At 47.8% G+C, this 12,669-nt stretch overlaps 1 protein-coding gene across 4 annotated transcripts in view; it reads right to left on the bottom strand.

Moving 5' to 3' along the window:
- NSD3 (nuclear receptor binding SET domain protein 3) overlaps positions 1–12,536 on the bottom strand; it is a 36,631-nt gene extending 24,095 nt beyond the window's left edge. For 3 of the 4 annotated variants that reach the window (XM_064731077.1, XM_064731079.1, XM_064731080.1), the window contains exons 1-7: positions 12,228–12,536; positions 6,268–6,995; positions 4,013–4,081; positions 3,358–3,517; positions 2,460–2,614; positions 1,254–1,757; positions 217–343 (exon numbers count right to left, since the gene is read on the bottom strand). In XM_064731077.1, coding sequence (XP_064587147.1) covers positions 217–343; positions 1,254–1,757; positions 2,460–2,614; positions 3,358–3,517; positions 4,013–4,081; positions 6,268–6,951 — 1,699 coding nt within the window. In that variant the 5' untranslated portion in view covers positions 6,952–6,995; positions 12,228–12,536. The remainder of the gene's footprint in view (positions 1–216; positions 344–1,253; positions 1,758–2,459; positions 2,615–3,357; positions 3,518–4,012; positions 4,082–6,267; positions 6,996–12,227) is intronic. The other variant, XM_064731078.1, reaches the window with a different exon arrangement.
- Between the last annotated feature and the right edge of the window lie 133 nt (positions 12,537–12,669).

The following is a 12,669-nucleotide window of genomic DNA, read 5'->3' as shown; positions in this document are numbered from 1 at the left end:
TTGCAGACACAAAGTTCAGAGGCCAAACCACCAATCCCACCCCACAGCCACGCTGTGTGTGTTGGCTCACCATGTGTGACATTAGCCATGCTCATTACAACTACTCTGTGAACAGAAAAATGTTAATAATTCTTAAGTAATGAGAAAATGCTGGGTTTGATATTTGAGTTCTCATGCTGCAGGCTCAGGTTCAGAGCAGGATTGCAGTTTCCCTACCTGCTGCCCCAGAAGTTGTCTCAGGAGAAGATGCATTTTGCACCACAGCTTTCTCACTTCTCTGAGCTGACGAAGAATTCAATTTCTCTTGTCCTTTGACGCTTATTTCTGTTTTGTTACCAACTCCCTTGAAAAGAAAAAAGGAAAAGATTGTCTTCCCCTGTTACAAAGCTGTGCTGCTACCAGGTAACAGGCCTGCCCCTGAATCTCAGAACAGAAACAATCAATGCTCTCCAAGCCAACACATAGACAGGATTAATCTGCTATGGATCCTGTTCCCTGCACAACTTTCCACCCCTCTCAATCTCCCCTCACACACAAGGAAAAAATAATTCCAGTGACTTTTCTAAACATTACCTTCTCTATAGGGCTTAGGATGAAATAAACACTCTCCAGGTAGAGAGGCAGAAGAAGGAGGCAGAGAAATAGTCCTAAGCCTTTTCCTTACACTGACTGTGGGAAGCTGCTGTGCACCTGAAGGAAGCTCAGAGGCAGAACTCAATTTAAAAGTCTGTTACACAAAACGTAGTTATTACTTTTTAGTACATTATGAACAGTTTTGTCATCTGTTTCCCACAAAACCACTGATTTTATCAAGAATTTTTTTGGACTATTTCAAGTAGGAAGCAGAATATATTCTCTATATATTAAATATATTAATATATTAATATTAATATTCATTATACATGGATATAAAAATACAATAATAATATATAATACTATAATGATATGTTAATATCAATTATATTAATATATTAATATAAATATATAGATATTTAATATATTTAATGTGTTATAAACAAAAATACAGCCATCTGTAGGGAGCTGCTCTGCCACCACCAAAACAGTTACTGTCAGAGCAGCACTGAACATGGGGTTCAGTGCCCTGAAAAATTCTATTGTCACATCTGTCTGTTAATTTCTCCAATAAAGGAACATGGGTGGTGAAAGCTTGATGGACACAGCTCAAGCTCCCCAGTAAGGCAGACTCAGGATAACTCAGGAGCAAAAGAAGGGTCACTGCACCAAGCACGTACCTTGGTGGAATAAACAAATTGATCGATGAGCTTTCCATCCCCAGCAGCATTCTGAAGGGCAAAAACCTGCTCAATTTTAACAACCGGAGACATGTTACACTTTTGCAGATCCAGGTTGTGCATGGTGATGGAAGCTGGCAGGGATTTCCTAGCTGCAGCTGTTTTCCAGGCGATTTTCACAGGTGGAGCCTCCTCCTCCTCGGGGCTGGAGTGCCTGCGCTGGCCCTGCCGGCGCTCACCGTGGCAGGGTGAGGAGCCCGGGGCCGCAGGGCCGTGCTCCGGCTGCGAGCTCGGCGCCGCCTTCGGCCGCCGGTTCTTCTTGGCCTCTGCTTTGGAAGCAGCAGTCTTTTTGGCTTTGGCCAAAGCTTCCTCTGGCTCTTGGTCTACGTAAATGAAGGTGTACTGTTCTATCCTCTCCTCCCGGGTCATTTTCAGCGCTTTCTCGGCGTGGGCAATGCCAATGTCCCACTGCGCTCGCTCCCGCTGCGGCCGCGGCTTGCGAATCTTAGGGGACAAGACAAGCAGTGGTTACACTGAAGATTTTGCCACTACAGCATTCAAACACAACCCTGAGGGTCTCTGCATCTCTCAGGCAGCAGTCTGCTCTCCATTTACAGGGTATTTTTGACACTGAATGTATGTATGTTGCCATGTTCTCTTCATAGAGAAAATCAAGGCACAATCTTTCCCAAGAATATTTCTGAGATTCACGTTCTCTGAACCTCAGAGAAAGAGAGAGCACAAGTCTTATCACTTACTGTGCCTATATTGTGTCAATATAGAGATTGTTTATCAAAAGTGAAGATGTTTTATTTCCTTGGCTATTAGGGCTGAGAGTGTGTGTCTGTCTGCTGACAGTCACAAAGCAATCAAGAGAGGAGTGCAGTTGTGTGCAAAGTAAGTGCTTGGCAGATTCAGTTTAGATGAAATGTATAATAAAGTATTATACACTTATAGTATAATAAAGTAATTAATTATTAATATATTATAGTATAATAAAGTAAATAATTAACCTTTTAATAAGTTAGACTCAGATACATCATTCTCTCCCCCTCTCATAGTCATCCTTTACTTTAATAAATGCAGACACAGAATTCTCTGCTGGTGAGATCCACCCAGTCCTTCTCAGGACAAAGCCCTGAAGAGTTCCAGACCTGCCCTGGAGCATCTCCCTTACAGAGATGATCCCCCCAGTGCCCCCTGTACCTTCTGTTTCTCAGAGTGGTTGCTGGCTTGCTTGGCTGCCTCAGCCAGTAACTGCTCGTACTGTTTGTGCCCTTGGTACTCGCGGACGCGCTTCTCGTGCACCCAGGCCCGCTCTGGCTGGTTGCTGAAGAACTGAACGTGGTATTCCCGGGCACCTGAAAGGGCAAACACCACTCAGCAGTTGTACCAACACTGCTCTGTTCAGCTCACACCTCCCTCCTCCTTCCTGCAAGAGAAGGCACCTGGCCCAAGTGGCCCAGATCCAGAACAGTGTGGGATGGATGCTTGTTATCATGTTTTCTGAAAAATCCCTTTGCTAAGGATTTTCTCCTGAGAATCCTCAGGAAAGAAATGCAAACAATAATTATCTGATTGCTTGGAATGTAGTTTGGAGGTTGCTCACCAACAGGTGTATCTTTGATGGGTTCCATGTGAATTGTTTTAATTTAATAACCAATCACAGCCACCTGTATTGGACTCTCTGCATCTGTCACAAGTTTTTATTATCATTCTTGTTCTAGCCTTCTGATGTCTCCTTTCTCTTTCTTTAGTATAGTTTTAGTATATAATTTTATATGATATGATAATTTAATAAATCAGCCTTCTGAGAACTTGGTGTCAAATCTCCTCCTGGGGACCCTCATAACACAACAACAGATGCTCAGGACACCCTGCCCACACTGAACTCTCCCACTGACTTGAGAAAAGCAGAAACACCTGGGCACCAGCCCATTCCCACAGTGCCACCTGCAGAGATCACACAGCAGGTACCAGTTCTGTCCTGTTCAGCACACACACAGCAGAATTCAGCCCACAAAGGCAGTTTAGCATGAGGATATTTTTAATAACAGAACAGCTACAGACACCTGCCACTCTGGCTAAGAGCTTCCTGCCTCACCTCTTGTATTAATTTTGGTGTGCACGTCAAGCTGTGGATCACAGGACACCATGCAAGGCCACCATGGGTACGTCCCCACCTTGGACCAAACCAGATCCCCAACCTGGAACTTGACGTCGTGGGTGACCTGTGCTGGAAGGGATGGCACGAGCTGCTGGACCTGCAAAGGAAACACCAGATTAAAGCCACAGGAGAGGATTTAGAGCTTGGAGATGCACACACCATCCACAGGGACTTGTTGTTGTTGTTCTCTCAGATATCCCTGAGGTTTGATAATCCAAGATGAGAAAAACATTTCTTAGAAACGTGAAAGAAAGGAGCTGCACGCAGCTGGGATTTATGTAACAACACCACTGACAAACAGAGACAAAAAGAGCAACTGCCACCCCCCCAAAAAAGGATTCTGCTTCCTAAGTTGATTAGAAATACTGCTTTTAGGATAAAATAAAATAATAAAATAGGAATAAAATAAAAGAAATATTTAGGAATAAAATAAAACAATAAATCCAGTACAATAAGAGATGTGTTGATGCAGTAATGAGAGTAATAAGAGTTTAAAAGAAATGACAACTGATTTAGCAGATAAATTAAAGAATCAGTGGAAGAAACAGACATTCTCTGAGTTCCCAAAGTGTTAATTGGTGCAGGTACTAACCGGGGCTTCCTCCAGCACTGCATCTTCTCTTGGTCTCTCAGAGAGTGTGCTAAGCCTCTCATTTGGTCTCTAAGAAATGGGTAACAATGAAGAGAAAAAAGGAAAACAAGACTTACTGTAAAGGGACAGTAAAACAACAGAAGATAATAGTGAAACCAGGCAGAAAAAGATAATTCACAGAGAGAAAAGCAACCATGAACCCAGAAAATGTGAATATGACTATTAATTAACACAGTAACATCACAATAAAGAATTACCTGGTTTTCCCTACGCTATTTACATTACTATCACAGCTAAATATAACTGTGCTCTCCTGTAACAGATGACAGAAGAACATACATTCAGAAACAGCAAATCCAAGTAACTTTCCACCTAAAATAACACACAATTTTAAAAAAACCAGAGAACCCCACGTGAGGATATCCACAGTGATGTGGTGAGTCTCACTGTGCACCAGTCATTTGCCAGAACTGCAGTACATAAATTATGCTAAATATACAACATGACCATTGTAAAATCGATGTTATATTGCATAGAGTTGACAAATATATTTGGAGGATCAAAAATCCACAACACAGAGCAGAATCAGCCCTGAGCAGAAGCTGACACTGACGTGGGGTGGGTGTGAGGGGACAGGGGCTGAGGTTCAGGAGACAAATGCCACCCAGCTCCTCACAGAACACAATTTCTGAGCAGAAAGGCTGATTCTCAAAAGAAGGATTCAGAGCTTGATGTTCACCCGTGTTTTCACAACATTTCCATTTTAAATCAGCCTCTCCACTTTGGGCATCCCCTCAGAGTCAGTGGATTTCCTCTGAAATTACAGCATCAGAATAAGGAACAACTGGTGACCACCTGACTTGCCACAGCCTCATGCAAAACTATAAAACCACAGTTGTACCAAAAGTTGTTTGTTCCTATGAAGATGATCCCAAGCCACAAATCTCACACCTTTAACACTGAAGATGACAAAAGTGTACATGAAGATGAAATCATGCAGTGGAAAGTAAAATGATGGGACAATGGACCTGAGACTGCCCTGGCAAACTCATACTGAGAAGCACCAGCAGAAAATCCTGCTCCTGTCAGAGCAGGCCATGTCTGAAACAGGGCTGGGCTCCACGAAACATTTATTGCAACACCACCTTCAGAAAGGGAAATGAAAGCAACAAGGAAGACAATAGCAAGACCAAGATTTCTGGTGAACTCTGGATGACACACATGCCTAGGAGCTTGGAATTCAAGATGCAAGGTTTTGGTTCAGTCTGTGAGAGACAGAAGATTCCATTCTCATGGCAAGCAGGTAACAGAGCCAGGGGGACAGGCACAGCTGAAGCTCCAGGAGTAGAACAGGAGTCACTGGTAAGAGGGGAAACGACCTGACAGGCTGATGTGGGGGTGATGGAGCCTGGCCAGAAAGCAGGAGCAGTGCAAGAGATGCTGCTCAGGGAGTGCCAGCAGGACACAGCAGCTCCTGCAGCCTCACAGGGGCCCCAGCAGCTCCCTGCAGCCCAGAACCCACTCCACCAGATCCTGCAGCACAGGATCTTCTCCCTGAAGAGAACAGCAAGCACCAAGGGCTTCCTCAGGCCTGACAACACACTCAGCTACGTTCTGTAACGTAGGCAATTTCTGTCCCTGCCAGAAATGGCAACTTCCCCATTCCCTCAAAGTGGGAGAGGCAGAAACCAGCACCACAGAGGTGGCAGAAACAAGCATGAGAAAAGGAAACAGAAGTATTGGAGTGGCTTATGAAACTGAAAGAAAAAGAACAAGAGGGCACCAAGGTAATCTGGGTCTTTGCTTCCCAGAATCTCAGTTAACACCACCTGATGTACATCCTCTGGATATGGACAATATGGTACATGATTAATTAATGTTTCACTGCTGAATACCCCAAGGAACCTCACTTTCCACTCAACAACCTAGCACTCTTTTGAGAGGCAATTTTAGGAATGTGTCAGCTTTCATCCAGAAGTTCCATCTTCAACACTGGCCAGAGCGCAGCAAACTCTAAACACGTTAGAACACTAAACAATATTTAAAAACAATTTTCTAAGATATGTTTTTCACATGAGCCTTTAAAGCACCATTGTGTTACCTACAGACACAGCTCCTGGCAACCTCATCCTGAGGCTCTGCCTACAGCCTGGTGACTCAGCGTGCACACAGCCAGAACAAGGACAAACCCTGCTGGACACGCTCTCCATCAACAACACCAGGTGTACACATGGCTCAATTACCATTCCACTTACATTTTGCTCCTCTGGTTCTAATTTTGGAATTTTGTGTGCCTTGCGCTCTTCCGAGCGGGAAGAGTCATGCTTGCTACTTTTTTTCCTTTTCTCTTTCCTCCCTTCATGTTTTGCCTTAGCGTACTCCCTCGCTTGGACTTCATTCAACAGGTCCCCACACAGGGAGGACTCAAACAATTCCCTGCCGTTCTGGATAGTTTTGGTTATTTTCAGTTTGATCTCTGGTGAGCCAGTCTTCTTTGGAATCCCCACTTGTGGAGGTGGTGGTGGTGGTGGTGGAGGCGGCTGGGGAGGAGGGGAAGGTTTCTCCAGCACTTCGTGCTGCCTGCCATTGGAGTTCTCCAGCTGGTAATACTCCGTGGGGCTGAAGTTCCTGCCTGTCCCAAAGCCATTGGCAGATCCATTGGGGTACTGAGGGTAGCCCTGGTACTTGCCCTGGGGTTCGTACATGCTGATGGCCGGGGGGTAGCCGTTGGTGAGGGTGGGCAGCTCCTCTGAGGGCGTGGGGTACTGGAAGCCTTGCTGCAGCGCGGCCTCGTACGGCGTCCGGCCCCCATCCTCGGCAATGTCACTGCTGCCATCAAAGGCCTCCTCTTGGCGGATGTTGGCCGAGTCAATGAGTTGAGGTGGTTGCTGAATTGTGTTTCCCATGATCCCTTGCATGAAAGAGAAAGAGAAATCCATTGTTCTGCTCCAGCATCCTTAGCTTTCCCTTTTTCTCATAGGGCCTAGAGGCAGGGGAAGGGAAATAAGAAGTCAGTGTAAATTAAAGAACGGTAATTAAGCAAATTAAACAGTTGAGGAAAAAAGGGATCTCAAGAACAATTTCCCCCTCTCTATTCAGCAGACACCCTCATGTGGATTTAGAGAGGACTGATGTTACTGAGCCTTTACTGGCATGTCTTTCATATGGCAAATTTCTTCTTTTCCAAGACATTTCAAAAAATATCAAAAGCACCTAGGAGTGCTTAAGAACTATAAGCCGAAGTATTACAAAGTGAGAATAACAGTGCCAAACTCCCCAGCCTCCCTAGCCATGCTCTAGGAAGGGTTATTCCAGTCTGAAGCAATTCTGGACAGCATTTCACCCTGCAGCAGATAAGAGATACCAAGCTGTCCTGACACAGTCACTGTAAACTGCACAAACCAGGAACACCACAGAAAGACAAACAGAGAAATCTCTTCTCCTCCTCCCTCCCCACCTCCTTGCCAAAACTGGGCAAGCCATGGGATGCTCTGAACAGCAGCACAATGAAAACAAGAGGGTCATTCCACCTTGGCCACTGGGAAATCAGTGCCCTGCAGCAGCCTCAGATGGAGCTTCCCAACCTCCTCCCTCCCCAGAAAAGCAGGGTACAGTTTGCAGCTGTGTGAGGAGGGTTATTCTCCTGCCCCTCACACTTTATTTTAATATTAAGCATTGCATGATTCAAAGCCTCAGCATCAACAGCCCCCTAAACCCAGATGTTACTCACTGAGTGAGATTCCACACCTCCAACCTTCCTGTGCATATTAAAGCACCAAAATCAGACTCAATCAAAGTCAGACTTCCAAAACTCAACTGCAGGCTCAGAGAAGGCTTTGGCATTCGTGTAAGCAGCTCAATGTTCAACAAGAAGCAACACAAAGTGACTGACCTGACCTGCAGGTAAGAAACACCAGTTTGCTTCCCACAAGGTCAGTCCAGCCCTTCCAAAGCAAACACAGCCCCATGGCATTTGTTGTGCCTGTGTGGGCACACAGGACGGTGACTGTGCCCTTTTGGTCTGGGTTAGAAATGACATTAATGCATCCCACAGACACTTCTTCTACAGGAAACCTCCACTAAACCCTGCCCACATGCAATTCTCACCCTCTCAATACCTCAGAGCTTTCCTAACACTGAGAATTTCCCTCCTCTAAGACAGCAAAAAGTAACTGAAGTTCCAACAGGAATAAAAACTCCAACACATTTGTGCTGGATGTTTTGGGGTGATGGTTTTTGATGATCTTCACACTTGATGTTTGTCCTCATCTTCACTGTCCTGTGAGATTGACTTGGGCACGTTTGTCACTGTAATTAAGCAACTCAGGGCAATAACAGCACAAGGCTCTGCAGCAGAATTTTCTCATTGCAGGAACTTTTAAACCTTGGGGCTATGAAACCATCCCTTCCTCCACAGCTCTGCACATCAGCCAGCAAACCAACACGGGCAGCACCATCAGGGGCAGCAGATCTGAGGAGCAGCACTGGGATTGCACAGCAAGGTCAAAAACCCCAAGCCACCCCTGTTCTGGGAAGAGGAAGTGGGACTGTTTGCACAATTCACCACTGAATTGTTACTTTCCATCTGCCAAACCAAAGAGCAAACAGTAGATTCTCACACTAAGATGGGTTTTATTTTTTACTAAAACCAGGTTCAATCTTCTGAATACTTATTAAAAACTCTTGGGAAGCTGTGGCAGCACTTCAGGAACATCCACAGCTGGGAGGGCACAGTCCCAGCTGCCAGTGCAGCTCCCACAGGCTCTGCAGAGGTGGCTGCCCCTGTGCTTTGTTTTGCTACATGACCGAAATGTGGATTAATGAACTCCAAAGCACTGCATTTAGGAGCCACCAGTTAAAGAACAGAGTTATTTGGGTTTTTTATTTGTTCTGGAGCTGTGTCCCTCAGCCTGTGCTGCACAGCTGGGATCAAACCCCATCCCAAACTGGTTCCTCAGGAGCTCTGTGCAGGCTGAGAAGCAGGGTCAGGGCTGCACAAAGTGCCCCAGCAGCCCCAAAGCACTGAGGCTGCTCTCTGCCTCTCACTGCCATCACTGTTAACACACCCAGATTTTCTCACTCTCCTTGCCCAAAATTCTGCCCCACACACTGCCCAGTGAAGTGGCAGCTGGGCAGGATTACAGTGAGAGTGACCACAAAACCAGGACACAACGAGGAACCCTGAGCACACAGGAACCTCAACAGCCAAACCCAAGCAAGGATCACTTTGTGTCTGTCCCCACTAAGCACTAATGTGAGGAACACCCCACTGGCACCACAGAGAGCTGTCCCTGCCACACAGCAACACCACCCAGACCACAGGATAACGGGATTTCCAGCTGATCTTGCAGAAAAGTATTCCAGAATAAATTCTTCTCACTAGGCCAGTGATTACTCTATGAACCCACCGTGGCAGCCTCTGTGAACTGCACAGTTTGGCTTCCAAACATGACCCATAACAGATCCTGCACTGATACAACACTGGAGATGAACAGATAAAGAAACTATTTCATCACTTCAAGGTTTGTAGGAAATGGACACTTCACAGAGGCTGCAAACAAATGGAAATCAACAATGAAACAATTTGAAATTAACATTTTGAAAAGTACAAATGTATTTCCTAATGAGAACGTTTCCTCTTAGAAGGTGCAAATCCCCCATTCTGCTCAGTCCTTTCCCAGGGCAGACAGGGACACAGGGCCATTTACAAACACTGAGACTTGACACACCTTCAGTAAATATTTTCCTGTCACCCATGGGAGAGGCACAATTCAAAGGAACAGAGGAAAAGGTAAATGGTAAAATAGAAGCAGCACAGGATAAGGCAGGGCAGCCTAGCAGAGTGAACACTGATAGTTTCAGTTCCCATCCTGAGCACAACCCAACAAACCAGTTCCACTCCAAGAGTGAGTGCTCAGGGAGAGGAAGGTTTTGCAGAGATTATGGATCCTCCAGGTTCACTTTTTCACCAACAATTCCACTTATCTAAAACCAGTTTTAATATGAGTATTTTCCAACTTTGCTTTCAGAAAAATAAGACTTGAAGTTCTCAAACTTTGCTTCCATGCTGCATTGGACTAAACAACAACTGACCTCAGATTATCAAAGAACTCCAATCCCATGTGGTCACAGCTTTTCTTATTCTCAATCAGGGAGCTCTGTAGGACTGGCTGTGACCACAGCAGGGAGAAAAACAACAGCTACTGATGAAGTCCAGCATACAAACATTTTAAAGAGGTTTCACCAAACCTTTTCTGCTGACAATGCCCACCCAGGGCCAGTGCAGGCAGAGGTAAGGTGTGTTTTGGATGGAAGGTGTGTGCTGTGAGGCAGCAGCTGGAAGCACTGCTGTGAGTCAGTGTGTGCTCAGAATGGTGTCACTGCCTCGTCACCCTGAGCTGGGCTTTCTATCACCAACCTCAAAAGCAGAACTTCCAGGACATCTCAATGTCCAAATACCACCCAGTTCCTGTCCACAGAGACCTAAAGCAGAGAGATTCAAACCTCTGCTCACATCCTACCCACAGATGTTTACTGCCATTTCCTGTGCTGCTTCACCCCAAAGTTTCACATCCAAGCTGCACTGGGGCTGCTCTCCTCACTGCTGCAGGTGCTTGACAGACAGACAGACAGACAGAGCTGGCTGGACAGGCCGGGTGTCTGAAGTGATGCAATCACTCCTGACCTCTCAAAGCCCTAAGTTCACACACACCTCACTCTCACACCCACTGCTCCTGGTCACATTCACCACGGCCCAGAGGGACACCTCTGTCACCTGGAACATCATCCTGGTGGGCCACAACTGTATGAAATACACAGATAAATAAAACAATTGTTCCTACTAATCCCTGCACTCAATCTGCTTTGTCCCATCCTCTCTGCATGTCCTTAACAAATCCCCCAGACAAAGCTCTGTTTGCACACGTTAAGACAACACCAAATTTTCAACTGCACCTGAGTCTTTAACAGGAAACCTGTGGATTTTTCCTGACTCCAGCTGGGCTGAGCTGTTCCTCCTGGCAGACACCAGTGGTGAATCAGAGGCCTCTTGACAAACTTTAAAGCATGAGGTGAGGCTGCTTCCCTGTGCACCTTTGTAAAGGTGTTTTGTGTTTGGTTTGTGAGTGCCAGAAAAAACAGCCACGTCTGTAACTGGGCTAGATAAGGGCATTTGGAAGGAGTTTCCCACGGTGCTGCAGAAAGAAACAACTTGGGGTTTGTCTGAAAAAGGAGCTCAGAGACTCGTTTGTTTAGAGAGCCACGGGATTCAAATGGAAAACACGGAGCAAAAACTCTGGATCTTCAGGAAAAATCATGGGCTAATATTGCTATGAAGCCAGAAGTCAGGTATCACAGTCAGGGCAAGAACCACAACGTGTGTCACACAAACCCCCTTAAACTCAGGCAAAGTCGTGAAACTGGAAGATGCAAAATATGCTTGTATTAAAACAAAACATACAGTGTTTGACCACCATCCTTCACTCTTACCCTGCACCTTCATAAAGCACGTGCTCAGGAGCAAAATCCTTCCAAGCAGTTCGTAAATATAATAATTAAAATTATATATATAGATATGACTACCAAAGCATTCACTGCAAAGGCCACTGAAAGACTTGAACAGCCATCAAAACACGCTACAGTTTTCCCACCAACTATAACAATTGGCTACTTCATACCGTCCTTCGGGCTAGTTTATATCTGTAGAACCGTGTCATCGTTCAGACTTTTAACAACAAATTCCACTGAAACAACCGAGCGCACCGCCAGCGAAACGAAAGCACAGCGAGACCACAACAAAGTGCAGCACAACGCAACAGCACCGCAGCAAAACAACAGCGGAGCAACAACAAACCCTCGGCTGATGCGCAGCTCTTCCCGCGCGCAATAAAACCGCGTTCCTCGAGCTGCGGAGGCCGCGGCACGGTGACACCGACGGCTCCGGTGGGCGAACCCGGCACAGGACGGGGCATGGCCCCGGTAAGAGCGGCGGGGCCGGAGCGGGGAGTGCGGAACCGGCCGGGGGTCCCGCAGAGCCGGGGCTTGTCCTGACCAGGCTCTGGTCCCGCAGAGCCGGGGTTTGTCCCGACCGAGCTCTGCTCTGCCCGGGCTCTGCCCGGGGCCCGGCCCCGCCGCCCCGGTGCCGCCGCAGCTCCCGCAGCAGCAACATGGCGGCCGCGGCCCCTCCGCCCCGGGGCGGCCGCGGCCCCGCGCTCACCTTCAGTCAGTTCCATTCTCACGGCCCCGCCGCGTCCGCCCGGCCCCGCGCAGACAAAGGCGGCGGCGGGGGCGGCGCGGGGCCTCCGCCTCCTCCTCCTCCCGCAGCACCAGCAAGGCCGCGACGGAGCCCCGGCCTCGATTTCCGCGCCCCCGCCGCTAGCGCCGGCTCCGCCCCGGGGAGGCCGCCCGCCCCCAGCTCCCGCCGCGGCCGAGGGAGGCGCTGGCGGGGCCCGGCGGGGTCCGGCGGGTCGGCGGCTGAGGGAGGCGCTGGCGGCGGCGGCGGCGCTGGAGCGGCTGTGCCGGTGCGGCCCCGCCGAGCGCCTCCGCCCCCGCCCGCCCCCCGCCGCCGCCGCACTGCGCAGCCGCGCGCGCACGCGCCGCCCTCGCCCATTGGCCGCCGGGGCGGTGCCCGCCGCGAGGCATCACGGGAGGTGTAGTTC

This window comes from Zonotrichia leucophrys, chromosome 22 (assembly GCF_028769735.1).
Source record: "Zonotrichia leucophrys gambelii isolate GWCS_2022_RI chromosome 22, RI_Zleu_2.0, whole genome shotgun sequence".
Taxonomy (NCBI): domain Eukaryota; kingdom Metazoa; phylum Chordata; class Aves; order Passeriformes; family Passerellidae; genus Zonotrichia; species Zonotrichia leucophrys.
Note: the sequence above shows the minus strand (reverse complement) of the source record. Positions and strands in the feature narration are given on the sequence as shown.